Source organism: Bolinopsis microptera, chromosome 9, assembly GCF_026151205.1.
Source record: "Bolinopsis microptera isolate Bmic1 chromosome 9, MBARI_Bmic_1.0, whole genome shotgun sequence".
Lineage (NCBI taxonomy): Eukaryota > Metazoa > Ctenophora > Tentaculata > Lobata > Bolinopsidae > Bolinopsis > Bolinopsis microptera.
This window is the reverse complement of record NC_087080.1, coordinates 16,535,522-16,556,748: the sequence shown is the minus strand read 5'-3', so window position 1 is coordinate 16,556,748 and position 21,227 is coordinate 16,535,522. Positions and strand designations below refer to the sequence as shown.

The 21,227-nt window shown below is 38.1% G+C and overlaps 1 protein-coding gene across 1 annotated transcript in view; it reads right to left on the bottom strand.

The window, feature by feature from the left end:
• Positions 1–21,227, bottom strand: part of LOC134820893 (thioredoxin-like) — a 39,270-nt gene that overhangs the window by 11,412 nt on the left and 6,631 nt on the right. The window contains exon 2 of the mRNA XM_063831543.1: positions 13,970–14,022. Within this exon, the coding sequence (XP_063687613.1) occupies positions 13,970–13,990 (21 nt within the window). The 5' untranslated portion in view covers positions 13,991–14,022. The remainder of the gene's footprint in view (positions 1–13,969; positions 14,023–21,227) is intronic.

Sequence of the window (21,227 nt, the reverse complement as noted above, 5' to 3'; positions counted from 1 at the left end):
TCAGGGTACCTGTTCTAGCAGGGTACTACTCAGGGTACCTGTTCTAGCAGGGTACTACTCAGGGTACCTGTTCTAGCAGGGTACTACTCAGGGTACCTGTTCTAGCAGGGTACTACTCAGGGTACCTGTTCTAGCAGGGTACTACTCAGGGTACCTGTTCTAGCAGGGTACTACTCAGGGTACCTGTTCTAGCAGGGTACTACTCAGGGTACCTGTTCTAGCAGGGTACTACTCAGGGTACCTGTTCTAGCAGGGTACTACTCAGGGTACCTGTTCTAGCAGGGTACTACTCAGGGTACCTGTTCTAGCAGGGTACTACTCAGGGTACCTGTTCTAGCAGGGTACTACTCAGGGTACCTGTTCTAGCAGGGTACTACTCAGGGTACCTATTCTAGCAGGGTACTACTCAGGGTACCTGTTCTAGCAGAGTACTACTCAGGGTACCTGTTCTAGCAGGGTACTACTCAGGGTACCTGTTCTAGCAGGGTACTACTCAGGGTACCTGTTCTAGCAGGGTACTACTCAGGGTACTACTCAGGGTACTACTCAGGGTACCTGTTCAAGCAGGGTACCTGTTCTAGCAGGGTACCTGTTCTAGCAGGGTACCTGTTCTAGCAGGGTACCTGTTCTAGCAGGGTACCTGTTCTAGCAGGGTACCTGTTCTAGCAGGGTACCTGTTCTAGCAGGGTACCTGTTCTAGCAGGGTACCTGTTCTAGCAGGGTACCTGTTCTAGCAAGGTACCTATTCTAGCAGGGTACCTGTTCTAGCAGGGTACCTGTTCTAGCAGGGTACCTGTTCTAGCAGGGTACTACTCAGGGTACCTGTTCTAGCAGGGTACTACTCAGGGTACCTGTTCTAGCAGGGTACTACTCAGGGTACCTGTTCTAGCAGGGTACTACTCAGGGTACCTGTTCTAGCAGGGTACTACTCAGGGTACCTGCTCTAGCAGGGTACTGCTCAGGGTACCTGCTCTAGCAGGGTACTGCTCAGGGTACCTGTTCTAGCAGGGTACTACTCAGGGTACCTGTTCTAGCAGGGTACTGCTCAGGGTACCTGTTCTAGCAGGGTACTACTCAGGGTACCTGTTCTAGCAGGGTACTACTCAGGGTACCTGTTCTAGCAGGGTACTGCTCAGGGTACCTGTTCTAGCAGGGTACTACTCAGGGTACCTGTTCTAGCAGGGTACTACTCAGGGTACCTGTTCTAGCAGGGTACTACTCAGGGTACCTGTTCTAGCAGGGTACTACTCAGGGTACCTGTTCTAGCAGGGTACTACTCAGGGTACCTGTTCTAGCAGGGTACTACTCAGGGTACCTGTTCTAGCAGGGTACTACTCAGGGTACCTGTTCTAGCAGGGTACTACTCAGGGTACCTGTTCTAGCAGGATACTGCTCAGGGTACCTGTTCTAGCAGGGTACTGCTCAGGGTACCTGTTCTAGCAGGGTACTACTCAGGGTACCTGTTCTAGCAGGGTACTATTCAGGGTACCTGTTCTAGCAGGGTACTACTCAGGGTACCTGTTCTAGCAGGGTACTACTCAGGGTACCTGTTCTAGCAGGGTACTACTCAGGGTACCTGTTCTAGCAGGGTACTACTCAGGGTACCTGTTCTAGCAGGGTACTACTCAGGGTACCTGTTCTAGCAGGGTACTACTCAGGGTACCTGTTCTAGCAGGGTACTACTCAGGGTACCTGTTCTAGCAGGATACTACTCAGGGTACCTGTTCTAGCAGGATACTACTCAGGGTACCTGTTCTAGCAGGATACTACTCAGGGTACCTGTTCTAGCAGGGTACTACTCAGGGTACCTGTTCTAGCAGGGTACTACTCAGGGTACCTGTTCTAGCAGGGTACTACTCAGGGTACCTGTTCTAGCAGGATACTACTCAGGGTACCTGTTCTAGCAGGATACTGCTCAGGGTACCTGTTCTAGCAGGGTACTACTCAGGGTACCTGTTCTAGCAGGGTACTACTCAGGGTACCTGTTCTAGCAGGGTACTACTCAGGGTACCTGTTCTAGCAGGGTACTACTCAGGGTACCTGTTCTAGCAGGGTACTACTCAGGGTACCTGTTCTAGCAGGGTACTACTCAGGGTACCTGTTCTAGCAGGGTACTACTCAGGGTACCTGTTCTAGCAGGGTACTACTCAGGGTACCTGTTCTAGCAGGGTACTACTCAGGGTACCTGTTCTAGCAGGGTACTACTCAGGGTACCTGTTCTAGCAGGGTACTACTCAGGGTACCTGTTCTAGCAGGGTACTACTCAGGGTACCTGTTCTAGCAGGATACTGCTCAGGGTACCTGTTCTAGCAGGGTACTAATCAGGGTACCTGTTCTAGCAGGGTACTGCTCAGGGTACCTGTTCTAGCAGGGTACTACTCAGGGTACCTGTTCTAGCAGGGTACTACTCAGGGTACCTGTTCTAGCAGGGTACTACTCAGGGTACTACTCAGGGTACTACTCAGGGTACGTTTCTGCCTCCAAGTTTATACAGCCTAACGACCAGTCAGTGAAGCTCACTCTCTACTTTACAATACACTCTGACGTGTTACGGATATAATAGACAGAGTACACTCTGCTACAGGACTAAGGGGAGACACTAGGGGTTTACTACATTGGAAAGTAGTAAACACTTTCCAGCGCGCGTTCTGTACAGAGAATACACTATTGATAGAGTTAGAGTGGCTGATTAGGAGGTAGTAGTAGTATTCGGAGATACACTGGATCCCCACAATATAAACCTTTGTTATTTAAACAGTGTAGCCTCGCACGCCCTGTGAGATACACGCCCTGTATTATAGTACGGCTCTACTTGATAGGTATAAACTGTCACACTTAAACTATTGTTATTAGTAGCTACCCATTGTCTTTATTTCTCTGTGTGGACCACGTTTCTCTGGGAAGTGTGGACTACCATTTCTCTGGGAAGTGTGGACCACAATTTCTCTGGGAAGTGTGGACCACGTTTCTCTGGGAAGTGTGGACCACCATTTCTCTGGGAAGTGTGGACCACGTTTCTCTGGGAAGTGTGGACTACCATTTCTCTGGTAAGTGTGGACCACCATTTCTCTGGGAAGTGTGGACCACGTTTCTCTGGGAAGTGTGGACTACCATTTCTCTGGGAAGTGTGGACCACCATTTCTCTGGGAAGTGTGGACCACGTTTCTCTGCGAAGTGTGGACCACGTTTCTCTGGGAAGTGTGGACCACCATTTCTCTGGGAAGTGTGGACCACCATTTCTCTGGTAAGTGTGGACCACAATTTCTCTGGGAAGTGTGGACCACCATTTCTCTGGGAAGTGTGGACCACCATTTCTCTGGGAAGTGTGGACCACCATTTCTCTGGTAAGTGTGGACCACAATTTCTCTGGGAAGTGTGGACCACCATTTCTCTGGGAAGTGTGGACTACCATTTCTCTGGGAAGTGTGGACCACAATTTCTCTGGGAAGTGTGGACCACCATTTCTCTGGGAAGTGTGGACTACCATTTCTCTGGGAAGTGTGGACCTCCATTTCTCTGGGAAGTGTGGACCACTATTCAGCAGTATTTAAAATTTAAAACTATTTACAATGTTATTCTGACTGAGCCTTTTCAGACGCGCAGACTGCAGTAATACACATAATTGAAAAGTCAAGTTTAAATAACTGTACACAATCTTTGTCTGGTGAAATGAGGGATGTTGGTCATGCATAATGAATTAGTTTCAACTTCATGAGCTACATCTGGTGAGGTGCATAATGAATTAGTTTCAACTTCATGAGCTACATCTGGTGAGGTGCATAATGTATTAGTTTCAACTTCATGAGCTACATTTGTTGAGGTGCATAATGAATTAGTTTCAACTTCATGAGCTACATTTGTTGAGGTGCATAATGAATTAGTTTCAACTTCATGAGCTACATTTGGTGAGGTGCATAATGAATTAGTTTCAACTTCATGAGCTACATTTGTTGAGGTGCATAATGAATTAGTTTCAACTTCATGAGCTACATCTGGTGAGGTGCATAATGAATTAGTTTCAACTTCATGAGCTACATCTGGTGAGGTGCATAATGAATTAGTTTCAACTTCATGAGCTACATCTGGTGAGGTGCATAATTAATTAGTTTAAACTTCATGAGCTACATTTGTTGAGGTGCATAATGAATTAGTTTCAACTTCATGAGCTACATTTGTTGAGGTGCATAATGAATTAGTTTCAACTTCATGAGCTACATTTGTTGAGGTGCATAATGAATTAGTTTCAACTTCATGAGCTACATTTGTTGAGGTGCATAATGAATTAGTTTCAACTTCATGAGCTACATTTGTTGAGGTGCATAATGAATTAGTTTCAACTTCATGAGCTACATCTGGTGAGGTGCATAATGAATTAGTTTAAACTTCATGAGCTACATCTGGTGAGGTGCATAATGAATTAGTTTCAACTTCATGAGCTACATTTGTTGAGGTGCATAATGAATTAGTTTCAACTTCATGAGCTACATTTGTTGAGGTGCATAATGAATTAGTTTAAACTTCATGAGCTACATCTGGTGAGGTGCATAATGAATTAGTTTAAACTTCATGAGCTACATCTGGTGAGGTGCATAATGAATTAGTTTCAACTTCATGAGCTACATCTGGTGAGGTGCATAATGAATTAGTTTCAACTTCATGAGCTACATCTGGTGAGGTGCATAATGAATTAGTTTCAACTTCATGAGCTACATTTGTTGAGGTGCATAATGAATTAGTTTCAACTTCATGAGCTACATCTGGTGAGGTGCATAATGAATTAGTTTCAACTTCATGAGCTACATCTGGTGAGGTGCATAATGAATTAGTTTCAACTTTATGAGCTACATCTGGTGAGGTGCATAATGAATTAGTTTCTACTTCATGAGCTACATCTGGTGAGGTGCATAATGAATTAGTTTCAACTTCATGAGCTACATTTGTTGAGGTGCATAATGAATTAGTTTCAACTTCATGAGCTACATCTGGTGAGGTGCATAATGAATTAGTTTCAACTTCATGAGCTACATTTGTTGAGGTGCATAATGAATTAGTTTCAACTTCATGAGCTACATCTGGTGAGGTGCATAATGAATTAGTTTCTACTTCATGAGCTACATCTGGTGAGGTGCATAATGAATTAGTTTCAACTTCATGAGCTACATCTGGTGAGGTGCATAATGAATTAGTTTCAACTTCATGAGCTACATCTGGTGAGGTGCATAATGAATTAGTTTCAACTTCATGAGCTACATCTGGTGAGGTGCATAATGAATTAGTTTCAACTTCATGAGCTACATTTGGTGAGGTGCATAATGAATTAGTTTCAACTTCATGAGCTACATTTGTTGAGGTGCATAATGAATTAGTTTCAACTTCATAAGCTACATCTGGTGAGGTGCATAATGAATTAGTTTCAACTTCATGAGCTACATTTGTTGAGGTGCATAATGAATTAGTTTCAACTTCATGAGCTACATCTGGTGAGGTGCATAATGAATTAGTTTCAACTTCATGAGCTACATTTGTTGAGGTGCATAATGAATTAGTTTCAACTTCATGAGCTACATCTGGTGAGGTGCATAATGAATTAGTTTCAACTTCATGAGCTACATTTGTTGAGGTGCATAATGAATTAGTTTCAACTTCATGAGCTACATCTGGTGAGGTGCATAATGAATTAGTTTCAACTTCATGAGCTACATCTGGTGAGGTGCATAATGAATTAGTTTCAACTTCATGAGCTACATTTGTTGAGGTGCATAATGAATTAGTTTCAACTTCATGAGCTACATCTGGTGAGGTGCATAATGAATTAGTTTCAACTTCATGAGCTACATTTGTTGAGGTGCATAATGAATTAGTTTCAACTTCATGAGCTACATTTGTTGAGGTGCATAATGAATTAGTTTCTACTTCATGAGCTACATTTGTTGAGGTGCATAATGAATTAGTTTCAACTTTATGAGCTACATCTGGTGAGGTGCATAATGAATTAGTTTCTACTTCATGAGCTACATCTGGTGAGGTGCATAATGAATTAGTTTCAACTTCATGAGCTACATTTGTTGAGGTGCATAATGAATTAGTTTCAACTTCATGAGCTACATCTGGTGAGGTGCATAATGAATTAGTTTCAACTTCATGAGCTACATTTGTTGAGGTGCATAATGAATTAGTTTCAACTTCATGAGCTACATCTGGTGAGGTGCATAATGAATTAGTTTCTACTTCATGAGCTACATCTGGTGAGGTGCATAATGAATTAGTTTCAACTTCATGAGCTACATCTGGTGAGGTGCATAATGAATTAGTTTCAACTTCATGAGCTACATCTGGTGAGGTGCATAATGAATTAGTTTCAACTTCATGAGCTACATCTGGTGAGGTGCATAATGAATTAGTTTCAACTTCATGAGCTACATTTGGTGAGGTGCATAATGAATTAGTTTCAACTTCATGAGCTACATTTGTTGAGGTGCATAATGAATTAGTTTCAACTTCATAAGCTACATCTGGTGAGGTGCATAATGAATTAGTTTCAACTTCATGAGCTACATTTGTTGAGGTGCATAATGAATTAGTTTCAACTTCATGAGCTACATCTGGTGAGGTGCATAATGAATTAGTTTCAACTTCATGAGCTACATTTGTTGAGGTGCATAATGAATTAGTTTCAACTTCATGAGCTACATCTGGTGAGGTGCATAATGAATTAGTTTAAACTTCATGAGCTACATTTGTTGAGGTGCATAATGAATTAGTTTCAACTTCATGAGCTACATCTGGTGAGGTGCATAATGAATTAGTTTCAACTTCATGAGCTACATTTGTTGAGGTGCATAATGAATTAGTTTCAACTTCATGAGCTACATTTGGTGAGGTGCATAATGAATTAGTTTCAACTTCATGAGCTACATCTGGTGAGGTGCATAATGAATTAGTTTAAACTTCATGAGCTACATTTGTTGAGGTGCATAATGAATTAGTTTCAACTTCATGAGCTACATTTGTTGAGGTGCATAATGAATTAGTTTCAACTTCATGAGCTACATCTGGTGAGGTGCATAATGAATTAGTTTCAACTTCATGAGCTACATTTGTTGAGGTGCATAATGAATTAGTTTCAACTTCATGAGCTACATTTGTTGAGGTGCATAATGAATTAGTTTCAACTTCATGAGCTACATTTGTTGAGGTGCATAATGAATTAGTTTCAACTTCATGAGCTACATTTGTTGAGGTGCATAATGAATTAGTTTCAACTTCATAAGCTACATTTGTTGAGGTGCATAATGAATTAGTTTAAACTTCATGAGCTACATCTGGTGAGGTGCATAATGAATTAGTTTCAACTTCATGAGCTACATTTGGTGAGGTGCATAATGAATTAGTTTAAACTTCATGAGCTACATTTGTTGAGGTGCATAATGAATTAGTTTAAACTTCATGAGCTACATCTGGTGAGGTGCATAATGAATTAGTTTCAACTTCATGAGCTACATTTGTTGAGGTGCATAATGAATTAGTTTAAACTTCATGAGCTACATTTGATGAGGTGCATAATGAATTAGTTTAAACTTCATGAGCTACATCTGGTGAGGTGCATAATGAATTAGTTTCAACTTCATGAGCTACATCTGGTGAGGTGCATAATGAATTAGTTTTAACTTCATGAGCTACATTTGTTGAGGTGCATAATGAATTAGTTTCAACTTCATGAGCTACATCTGGTGAGGTGCATAATGAATTAGTTTCAACTTCATGAGCTACATTTGTTGAGGTGCATAATGAATTAGTTTCAACTTCATGAGCTACATTTGTTGAGGTGCATAATGAATTAGTTTCAACTTCATGAGCTACATCTGGTGAGGTGCATAATGAATTAGTTTCAACTTCATGAGCTACATCTGGTGAGGTGCATAATGAATTAGTTTCAACTTCATGAGCTACATTTGTTGAGGTGCATAATGAATTAGTTTCAACTTCATGAGCTACATTTGTTGAGGTGCATAATGAATTAGTTTAAACTTCATGAGCTACATCTGGTGAGGTGCATAATGAATTAGTTTCAACTTCATGAGCTACATCTGTTGAGGTGCATAATGAATTAGTTTCAACTTCATAAGCTACATCTGGTGAGGTGCATAATGAATTAGTTTCAACTTCATGAGCTACATTTGTTGAGGTGCATAATGAATTAGTTTCAACTTCATGAGCTACATCTGGTGAGGTGCATAATGAATTAGTTTCAACTTCATGAGCTACATTTGTTGAGGTGCATAATGAATTAGTTTCAACTTCATGAGCTACATTTGTTGAGGTGCATAATGAATTAGTTTAAACTTCATGAGCTACATCTGGTGAGGTGCATAATGAATTAGTTTCAACTTCATGAGCTACATTTGTTGAGGTGCATAATGAATTAGTTTCAACTTCATGAGCTACATTTGTTGAGGTGCATAATGAATTAGTTTAAACTTCATGAGCTACATCTGGTGAGGTGCATAATGAATTAGTTTCAACTTCATGAGCTACATCTGTTGAGGTGCATAATGAATTAGTTTCAACTTCATAAGCTACATCTGGTGAGGTGCATAATGAATTAGTTTCAACTTCATGAGCTACATTTGTTGAGGTGCATAATGAATTAGTTTCAACTTCATGAGCTACATCTGGTGAGGTGCATAATGAATTAGTTTCAACTTCATGAGCTACATCTGGTGAGGTGCATAATGAATTAGTTTCTACTTCATGAGCTACATCTGGTGAGGTGCATAATGAATTAGTTTCAACTTCATGAGCTACATCTGGTGAGGTGCATAATGAATTAGTTTCAACTTCATGAGCTACATTTGTTGAGGTGCATAATGAATTAGTTTCAACTTTATGAGCTACATTTGTTGAGGTGCATAATGAATTAGTTTCAACTTCATGAGCTACATCTGGTGAGGTGCATAATGAATTAGTTTCAACTTCATGAGCTACATTTGTTGGGGTGCATAATGAATTAGTTTCAACTTCATGAGCTACATCTGGTGAGGTGCATAATGAATTAGTTTCAACTTCATGAGCTACATTTGTTGAGGTGCATAATGAATTAGTTTCAACTTCATGAGCTACATCTGGTGAGGTGCATAATGAATTAGTTTCAACTTCATGAGCTACATCTGGTGAGGTGCATAATGAATTAGTTTAAACTACATGAGCTACATCTGGTGAGGTGCATAATGAATTAGTTTCAACTTCATGAGCTACATTTGTTGAGGTGCATAATGAATTAGTTTCAACTTCATGAGCTACACCTGTTGAGGTGCATAATGAATTAGTTTCAACTTCATGAGCTACATCTGGTGAGGTGCATAATGAATTAGTTTAAACTTCATGAGCTACATCTGGTGAGGTGCATAATGAATTAGTTTCAACTTCATGAGCTACATTTGTTGAGGTGCATAATGAATTAGTTTCAACTTCATGAGCTACATTTGTTGAGGTGCATAATGAATTAGTTTCAACTTCATGAGCTACATCTGGTGAGGTGCATAATGAATTAGTTTCAACTTCATGAGCTACATTTGTTGAGGTGCATAATGAATTAGTTTAAACTTCATGAGCTACATTTGTTGAGGTGCATAATGAATTAGTTTCAACTTCATGAGCTACATTTGTTGAGGTGCATAATGAATTAGTTTCTACTTCATGAGCTACATTTGGTGAGGTGCATAATGAATTAGTTTAAACTTCATGAGCTACATTTGTTGAGGTGCATAATGAATTAGTTTCAACTTCATGAGCTACATTTGGTGAGGTGCATAATGAATTAGTTTAAACTTCATGAGCTACATCTGGTGAGGTGCATAATGAATTAGTTTCAACTTCATGAGCTACATCTGGTGAGGTGCATAATGAATTAGTTTCAACTTCATGAGCTACATTTGTTGAGGTGCATAATGAATTAGTTTCAACTTCATGAGCTACATCTGGTGAGGTGCATAATGAATTAGTTTCAACTTCATGAGCTACATCTGGTGAGGTGCATAATGAATTAGTTTAAACTTCATGAGCTACATTTGTTGAGGTGCATAATGAATTAGTTTCAACTTCATGAGCTACATTTGGTGAGGTGCATAATGAATTAGTTTCAACTTCATGAGCTACATTTGTTGAGGTGCATAATGAATTAGTTTAAACTTCATGAGCTACATCTGGTGAGGTGCATAATGAATTAGTTTCAACTTCATGAGCTACATCTGGTGAGGTGCATAATGAATTAGTTTCAACTTCATGAGCTACATTTGTTGAGGTGCATAATGAATTAGTTTAAACTTCATGAGCTACATCTGGTGAGGTGCATAATGAATTAGTTTCAACTTCATGAGCTACATCTGGTGAGGTGCATAATGAATTAGTTTCAACTTCATGAGCTACATTTGTTGAGGTGCATAATGAATTAGTTTCAACTTCATGAGCTACATCTGGTGAGGTGCATAATGAATTAGTTTCAACTTCATGAGCTACATTTGTTGAGGTGCATAATGAATTAGTTTCAACTTCATGAGCTACATCTGGTGAGGTGCATAATGAATTAGTTTCAACTTCATGAGCTACATTTGTTGAGGTGCATAATGAATTAGTTTCAACTTCATGAGCTACATTTGGTGAGGTGCATAATGAATTAGTTTCAACTTCATGAGCTACATTTGTTGAGGTGCATAATGAATTAGTTTAAACTTCATGAGCTACATCTGGTGAGGTGCATAATGAATTAGTTTCAACTTCATGAGCTACATCTGGTGAGGTGCATAATGAATTAGTTTCAACTTCATGAGCTACATCTGGTGAGGTGCATAATGAATTAGTTTCAACTTCATGAGCTACATCTGGTGAGGTGCATAATGAATTAGTTTCAACTTCATGAGCTACATTTGTTGAGGTGCATAATGAATTAGTTTCAACTTCATGAGCTACATTTGTTGAGGTGCATAATGAATTAGTTTCAACTTCATGAGCTACATCTGGTGAGGTGCATAATGAATTAGTTTCAACTTCATGAGCTACATCTGGTGAGGTGCATAATGAATTAGTTTCAACTTCATGAGCTACATCTGGTGAGGTGCATAATGAATTAGTTTCAACTTCATGAGCTACATCTGGTGAGGTGCATAATGAATTAGTTTCAACTTCATGAGCTACATCTGGTGAGGTGCATAATGAATTAGTTTCAACTTCATGAGCTACATTTGTTGGGGTGCATAATGAATTAGTTTCAACTTCATGAGCTACATTTGTTGAGGTGCATAATGAATTAGTTTCAACTTCATGAGCTACATCTGGTGAGGTGCATAATGAATTAGTTTCAACTTCATGAGCTACATCTGGTGAGGTGCATAATGAATTAGTTTCAACTTCATGAGCTACATCTGGTGAGGTGCATAATGAATTAGTTTCAACTTCATGAGCTACATCTGGTGAGGTGCATAATGAATTAGTTTCAACTTCATGAGCTACATTTGTTGAGGTGCATAATGAATTAGTTTCAACTTCATGAGCTACATTTGTTGAGGTGCATAATGAATTAGTTTAAACTTCATGAGCTACATCTGGTGAGGTGCATAATGAATTAGTTTCAACTTCATGAGCTACATCTGGTGAGGTGCATAATGAATTAGTTTCAACTTCATGAGCTACATCTGGTGAGGTGCATAATGAATTAGTTTCAACTTCATGAGCTACATTTGTTGGGGTGCATAATGAATTAGTTTCAACTTCATGAGCTACATCTGGTGAGGTGCATAATGAATTAGTTTCAACTTCATGAGCTACATTTGTTGAGGTGCATAATGAATTAGTTTCAACTTCATGAGCTACATCTGGTGAGGTGCATAATGAATTAGTTTCAACTTCATGAGCTACATCTGGTGAGGTGCATAATGAATTAGTTTCAACTTCATGAGCTACATCTGGTGAGGTGCATAATGAATTAGTTTCAACTTCATGAGCTACATTTGTTGAGGTGCATAATGAATTAGTTTCAACTTCATGAGCTACATTTGTTGAGGTGCATAATGAATTAGTTTAAACTTCATGAGCTACATCTGGTGAGGTGCATAATGAATTAGTTTCAACTTCATGAGCTACATCTGGTGAGGTGCATAGTTTGATTATCGATGTGATTTTTTGCAATTAGAGGTTAGCTGGCACCATACCAGTAATTCTAACATTAAATATACCGTATTCCTACATTTCTAGAAGCAGTGCTAGAGGAGTAGTATAATTACTGATCAGGCAGATCCGTGAGCTATCAACACTTGGTTTAGCTACACTGTAATTCTATAAACGGTTATCTTCACAACATATCTGCCTACGTAAATAAAGCGCATTTAGTCTAATTCTATTCTCAGATTTATCTTGATGACAAACATGACAAACATCAAATCCTAAGTAGTGGGTATTTTTATTCTCTGCTAATTCTAGAAGCATTTTTAAAATATTTGTAGGTCTGGGAGCTATGCAATACTTAAAACATAAAAACGCGATGTTAAAACCATAGTAACCATAGCAACCAATAACCATAGCAACCAATTATCAATTCCCCTTCTAACCTGTTTATATAATTCTACTGATTATATGATAGAATTAAAAGAAACAGGAGACGGGAGACTATTGATTACTGATTGTACAAGATATTGAGCTGAATCTCTTTATTCAGTCCCAGCACAATAGTAATAATTTAATATAGCAATAATATTAGCAATAATATTAGTAACAATATTAGTAATAATATTACTAATAATATAACTAATAATATTAGTTAGAGAAGTAATGGTGCCGTCAGTTTCACTTTCTACTGTTGCTGTACGTGGGGCACTATTGACTATGGCTCCAGTAATAGTATACTATACCCACTATACTATAATCTCATAATAATACCCATCATTACAAGATCCCTCGCTAAGGGAGCTATATTCTATTGTATATTACTACTACTAGTACTACTATTCCTGAGTACATCTGATAATTATTCATCCACATGTTTATGAATAATCCAGGTATTATGAATTATACAAGTACTAAGGAACTATATAACGGGTGTGTAAGAGAGAGAGAGAGAGAGAGAGAGCTTATAGCGGAGGGTGTGTTTAGCTTACAGGAAACATTATCTCTTACTGGCTACTACTGGCTACTACTGGCTACTAAGCTACTACTACTGGCTACTACTGGCTACTAAGCTACTACTACTGGCTACTACTGGCTACTACTGGCTACTACTGGCTACTACTGGCATATCAGGGATTATAGGTTTCTAGAGTCTGATTTACACTGAACTACAACAAATCTCCTCAATACGGAAAAACGAGGACAACTTAGATTTAAAGTTATGTAGGTTTAAATCGTGAGAAGTATATGTCAATATATAATTATATATATAAATATAATATATGTGATATATGATATATAGAGATAAGTTTAAGATACAAGATATTAACAGATAAATGGTACAGGTAAATGGTACAGGTAAATGGTACAGGTAAATGGTACAGGTAAATGGTACAGGTAAATGGTACAGGTAAATGGTACAGGTAAATGGTACAGGTAAATGGTACAGGTAAATGGTACAGGTAAATGGTACAGGTAAATGGTACAGGTAAATGGTACAGGTAAATGGTACAGGTAAATGGTACAGGTAAATGGTACAGGTAAATGGTACAGGTAAATGGTACAGGTAAATGGTACAGGTAAATTGTACAGGTAAATGGTACAGGTAAATGGTACAGGTAAATGGTACAGGTAAATGGTACAGGTAAATGGTACAGGTAAATGGTACAGGTAAATGGTACAGGTAAATGGTACAGGTAAATGGTACAGGTAAATGGTACAGGTAAATGGTACAGGTAAATGGTACAGGTAAATGGTACAGGTAAATGGTACAGGTAAATGGTACAGGTAAATGGTGCAGGTAAATGGTACTTACATGTTGCTTTATATATTCCATGTGGTAAATTCTCCGTCCGTCATCTCATGGCTACAATTATTAATTAATTACTTTTTATACTTTTTATAGGTACAGTCAAACAAGAAAGACTCTACTTAAGAAAAAGTACCTGTAAAACTGATCATACCCACTTTTAAAACAACAAATAATATTTATTCAAGTTATAAATATTCATAACCAATTAAGTAACTATTTAACTAAATTTTATAATCAAATTACAACTTATTAAATAAACTAATTGATGACCTCAAACCAGGAATGTTTCTCCAATACATGTTTTATAAAGGTTACGTGTGTGTGAACATGTAACAGCTGGTCACGTGGTACACAAAATAACTATTATTGTGCAGGTAGGCGTTATGCTGCAGGAGAAAACACACATTTTAACAGACAGGTCACAAAATATACAGTTGCAACATTACAAGGCTGTATTTTTAGAAAATATGTAGTCTAGTACCACTACTACTACTACTAGTATACCACTACCACTACAAATAATGTATACTACTACTACTATACTACTACTATCACTACAACTACAATACTTTAATTGTAGCACTTAACACCAATTACTTATACCAATTACACTATTAGATGTTTGCAACATCCTCTTATATTAGCTTACATTAGCACTTAGAAACGTTTAATAAGCGGCTATTACAGCTCTTTATGCCGAGTAGGGCGGCGATTGTCTAGCTCTGTATTATATATTGTAAACTATGTTGCACAGTGAGAATTCCAAAATACTAATATAAGAATACACACCGGCTGCTTGGATATCAGTGTGAAAAATAATTTGTACTTTTATTTTGTAAACTACATAATGCGGAATGTTCTGAATCTCACCAAATAAAGGAGTAACACTGCGAAACACTCCTAAACACTCCTAACTCGCACTCTCCTAGTGTTAAAGTCGTAACACTACGGAACAGTGCATCATCGCTAATCAGCGTAGACTTGGGTAATTTAACCAAGTACGTGGAATTAAAAGCTTACCGTCATTATTAATGCTTGGTTGAAAATCCCGTTCAGAATTAGACAGCATACAAACCAACTGCTTGTGTCACTTGTTAGTGACTTGTTTTATTCAAACAATTGTTTGGCATGATGTCACGAAACTATTTCAGCACGGAATCTCAAATATTTCACTGATAATGTTCTCGTGCGCAAAGGCACAGTAATGAAATATTTTACATTTACTGTCAAGCAAAGCCTAGTTTATAGTTGTTAAGAAGTAAAGAAAACACAAATGTGTGTGGGAGGGGTGTGTGTTGTAAGACTCTCATTTGTCAGAAGACTGCTTGGAATTTGGACAACTGTGAAGCATAACATGCCAACTGGCACAAGCTTTACATATTGTGGGGGTTTGGGGCCTTATTCACATCTGTTCAGGGATTCAGGGATAATGTGTATTATAATTGGTATTATAGCAGTAACCGATGCAGCGGAGCAGTAACCAATGCAGCGGAGCAGTAACCAATGCAGCGGAGCAGTAACCAATGTAGCGGAGCAATAACCAATGCAGCGGAGCATAGCAGTAACCAATGCAGCGGAGCAGTAACCAATGCAGCGGAGCAGTAACCAATGCAGCGGAGCAGTAACCAATGCAGCGGAGCAGTAACCAATGCAGCGGAGCAGTAACCAATGCAGCGGAGCATAGCAGTAACCAATGCAGCGGAGCAGTAACCAATGCAGCGGAGCAGTAACCAATGCAGCGGAGCAGTAACCAATGCAGCGGAGCAGTAACCGATGCAGCGGAGCAGTAACCGATGCAGCGGAGCAGTAACCGATGCAGCGGAGCAGTAACCAATGCAGCAGAGCAGTAACCGATGCAGCGGAGCAGTAACCAATGCAGCGGAGCAATAACCGATGCAGCGGGGCAGTAACCGATGCAGCGGAGCAGTTACCAATGCAGCGGGGCAGTAACCGATGCAGCGGAGCAGTAACCAATGCAGCGGAGCAATAACCAATGCAGCGGAGCAGTAACCAATGCAGCGGAGCAATAACCGATGCAGCGGAGCAGTAACCAATGCAGCGGAGCAGTAACCAATGCAGCAGAGTAGCCATTATTAGGTTACTAGAGCAAGCAGCTGACGCCTGACAGGGCGACCTATAATGAGGAGAATTGCTGTTGTGTCATATTGTAGCGTGTTGTTTATTTGTGGGAGGGTTGATACACTGACAGAGTGTTAATTGTCTGTCAGTTACATGCACTTTACACTGGCTAGGAGGAGTACAACTAGTTAGTTATATTCTACGGTAGTGCTTTGAGAAATGGTATTGATTCCAATTACTTGCCCACTTACGGTAGCTCACATAGAAAAATTTGCTGTTTGAATCAACCACAACAATAGTTCACCATTTGTTCTTAAACCCCTTAAGTTGTTTCAAAATGGTTTTCACTGCGATTGATAAGATGCTGCAATTTCAACTATGATATATTTCTGAAGTGCTATTACCCATATTAACTGCCTTTGCTGGATGAATTTAAATGCTGCAGGCTGAGTGCTCATTAGTCTATGTAATAAGTGGAAATATTAATGATCTTTTGTTGTCCTCCATTAATATACTCTAGCTGGAAAGTAATAGTAGAATCAGCACACCCAGCCTTGCCATTCTGATGATTGGACTGCGAGGACATTGCAATGTGACACTAGTATTGTGATGTGTGTCTAGCCAAATCAATCCCTGTCATATCAGGACAGGGGCATGTTCTGTCCCTTTAAATTCTGAAGAGAGCTATTATGTCAACAAAGCTACTGCTTCACCAGAAAAGGAAACCTTTGATACTACTAGCCCAGGTCAGGTGGGGTATCCGTCAGATATTCTAATGATAAAATAGAAACAAGACATATGGAACCTCAAATAGCTTGTTATGCAAGGAGCTTTGGGAAAAATCTGCACATCACCGACTAGATCTCACAACAAAAATGCATCCTTGTGTAGACCAGAGAAAGTAAAGTAAAGTAAATTTATGACATCACATCATCACACATGTCTACAAAATATCATCGCACTATGTGAAAAAAGATATGTAATAAATATTTCCCCACCAATATTAATTATTTATCAAATTTATCAAATACAAAAATTTATCAAAACATTATCTTATTTTAAAAACCATATCAAACTTCCCAGTGGAATAAAGATTTATAAATCGCTTCTTTGCCACATATAGTAGAGGCTCTTACGGGCAAAAAGACGTGTATTCTGCTACGAGTTTAGAGACCTAACCGCTAATTAGACACAATAGTATGATGTCTAAGGATCGATAATATGTTAAGAAGTATAAATTTGGCCGTATTAGTCACGTGCTATACCAATGCGCGTTTTAAACTTTGACAGTCTATTACTCTAAGGAAAATAGAGTAATTATATTCATATTTTGTCAGCAATAAGATCACATTATTTTCTATTTGGTGTGAAAATATGAGCTAGAACGGACATAATCTTGCTGAGTTATAGCTGTTTGAAATTTATAATGAACGCGCGGGTGCCAATTGATAACAACTAAATGCTTTTGCGCGTAGTTCGCGTCAAAAATTTGGCAAAAACGCTTGCAGAGTGACAATATTCAAACTTCGATAAAGTATATGATTATTATTATTAAATCTAAAATAGCTTATAATTTAATAAATTATTAACAGGCCCCTTAACGTGGGCAATAATATACGCTTTATAAATTATGTAAACAAATTGCAGTCTATTTTTCCAATGTTGTTAAGTGTCTCTTTAGATCTGTTTTGGTGTTTTGTGGGTGTATATGAAGTGGGTACTTCTCGGAAACGAAAAATTTAGGCAAACACGATGTGACTATTTTTGGGTTGATTTAATACAACTGCAAAAAATTATTCAAATTTCAAGCAAAAAAGTCAAAATTTTTACCACTTTTTTGGATTTTTACCTGCACTAAAATAGAGGGATTTGTTTTGTTTTTATACCATCTTGTGCGGCTGTCTTTTAGCTATCTTCATGCAAGTTTTGCCGACATGCCAACAAAATTAACTTGCTCAAATTATCAAAAAACATGGTTTTTTGGCCTATTTTTGGCCCCAAAATCGGTTTTTTGCGATTTTAACTGCGCTAACTCAGTCCAATCATCTTGAAACCACTTTTAATCGATTCTCGGTCAAAAATACGTCTAGTAAGGTGTATCTGGGGTCCCTAGCGTATCGAGCAGACAATGCCCGTAAGAGCCTCTACTAATAAGGATGAAACCAAAGATAATCGTTATGTTTCTCTTTATTACTGACACAACTGGCTCCCTCAATTCTTACAAAAACTTCATTAGAGACATTCCAAAAAAAGCAATCATTTGTAATACTTTTAGAAATCATATCTTTCTTAAATCCTTCTAATTTAATTTTAAAGCCTAAAACTGTCACAGAGTTCTTGACGTCCGGAGGGAGTTTGTTCCAATATGGAATCACTCGCTCCAGGAAAAAATACTTCTGGATATTCTTGATTTTAGTTAAACTTCTACTACATCTGTTGCTTGAAACAAGATTAAGACCGGATCTGCTAATTCTAAACATCCCTGATCCATAATCAGTCAAACCACTTGTTACTTTAAAAGCTTCTATGAGGTCCTTTGCGGTGCTATATGAGAAATTATATGAGCTGGAACCAATTGGCATCGTCAATCAAAATCGAAACTCAGTCATTAGTTGTTAGTACAGTCAGGAAAACAACAATTTCAGGAAAACAACAATTTTATTTAGTATCAGTTACAGCAAACAAAAAATATATTTTATATAATATAATATAACTAGGACGAACTTTAGTTTAGAAATCTTGGGGGACTTGGAGTAGCAAGAGATTGACTAGAAGGTATATACCTTTTACCAAAAACGTCGAAAAGAATCCTGGGTGATACAGGATCGGAGAGTACAGACCATAAAGTTTACGCACCCACCTTTGCCTCCAGAATTCTTGGTTGGTTGAAAATGTATGCTAACTTGGTCGTTTATACTCCAAGTCCCTTTGTTAAAAGAAGTAATATTATGTACGTCTGGAGTTAACTTCATTCAATAATAACAATATCAATATAGTCAATATCAATATCAGACTAAACTATCAAATAAATTGTCAAATATTATTTGTTAATTCGATCTGAATAAAAATTTAGTTAAGTTAAGATATTAAATAATTAAAAACATTACAACAAGTGGTTAAAAACGCCCAAAATTGATCTGAGAGCTTTTCAGTCTATAATACAATCATGATAGTAATATTAAGTGTGTTAAGTGTGTGCTGCTGCGATAAGAATAGATTACTGCAATTTAAAATTGTTTGGATTCCAAGTATCTTTTAAATCAGCAGCCTGTACTTGTAATAATAGTGCCTTGGTTCTCAATTTTATCAAGTTAATGGAAGTTTCTAGGCAATTGCTTGAGGTTAGAATTTTTTTATGAACAGTGTTCCAAAGCTTGGCTGCAGTGAACAAAAAAGTATTTGATTTATTAAGAAGAATAACCGTTAAACTCGTTGTACGGTTTGAAATGTTGATGGCCTCATAAAGGGAGTATGGGCAGTGGTACTTGATAATCTTAGAGAATTCTGAAATGCAATGGTACTTGAACAAGTTTTGAACTGTAAGAATTTTAAGTCTATTAAAAATGGGTTTTGTATGCTCCTTTTCAAAATGTTTATGGCCTAATCTTTGCATACCATATGGTCTAGTTCTTGCACATGTTGATTGTTTATCTAGATATGAGTCGAGATCACCAAAAAGGATCCTTATACAGTGCTTCTGAGTGATAAAAAGACTGTCATTGGACCGTTCCTTGATGACAACACCCCAAACACTTATACCATAACTGAGATGTGATTCAAAAAGAGCATTATATATTTTCAAGTATAGTTCAGCAGGTATAAAGTGCCGGATTCTACAGATTGCACCAGTCATGGTCCGCAGCTTTTTACGGATGTAGTGCATGTGGGCAGACCAGTTTAGCTTACTATCTATAACAACACCTAAGAATTTGGTATCCTTGACTTTAGTGATAACCTTACCATCGATGAATATTGATCTAGATTCATCTAGCAGGTTAGCAAATGGTCTAGTCCGCGCACAGGTGTCATCATATTCAGAGGCAGGTTTAAAATGTATGTAGCAGCATTTGGACATGTTGATATGAAGTAGATTACATTTCATGTAAATCGAGACATGTTTAAGTACTAAGTTGGCTTTTTTATATGTTGCTTCTCTAGATGGTCCTGATATGAAGATATTAGTGTCATCAGCATAAAGTACAAATTTCACCTCACTGTCTGAAAAACAGTTTACTATATCGTTCATATACAGTAGGAAGAGTAGTGGCCCAAGAATTGACCCTTGTGGTACTCCAAATTTCACGTCCATTGTTACTGATGGTACATCGTTATACATAACATACTGCTTTCTGTTAGTCAAATAGCTTTTAAGTAAGGTAAGTGCTGAACCCCTAATACCGTAGGAATTTAACTTGCTTAGAAGAATATTGTGATCAAGGGTGTCAAAGGCTTTGCTCAAGTCAATGAATATGCCCAATACATGTTTATTGCTAGCCAGAGACTTTGTAACGGAGTCTATAGATTTGTGTAGAGCATGAGTGGTAGAATGGCCTTTTCTAAATCCAAACTGTGAGTCTGTTAGTACACCTTTAGATGTGAAGAAATTATAAAGGCGTTTGTAAATGATCTTCTCAAAGATTTTTCCAAATAAAGGTAATATTGATACAGGCCGATAATTTTCAATGCATTCCTTATTGTCTTTCTTGTAAATAGGAATAACTTTACCAGTTTTAAATATACTTGGGAATGTACCACTTTGTATACATGTGTTGTAAAGCCTGGCCAAGGTACCAGCAATGAGCTTTGCCGATTTTTTTACAACGATTATAGGTATGTCACTCGCCTTGCCATTTTGAAAATCTCTGATGACCTCGACAATCTCGTCTTCATTAGTTTCTTCTAGGTATATGGAGTCAGATACTGAATTAGACATGAACTGAGCAAATGATTCTACTGGTTCCAGAGAAATACTATTGTTTGACAATACATTTTTATTGAGATTACTTGCAAGAGATGTAAAATATTCACAAAATTTGTTAGCAATTATTCGTCTGCAAGTAACTCTCTGGCCATCTATGACGAAATCGTCCTTACATCTAGACAAATTTTTACCACGGAGTTCATTTATAACTTCCCAAGTCTTTTTCGAATTCATGCTGTACTTCTCGAATTTTTGAGTATA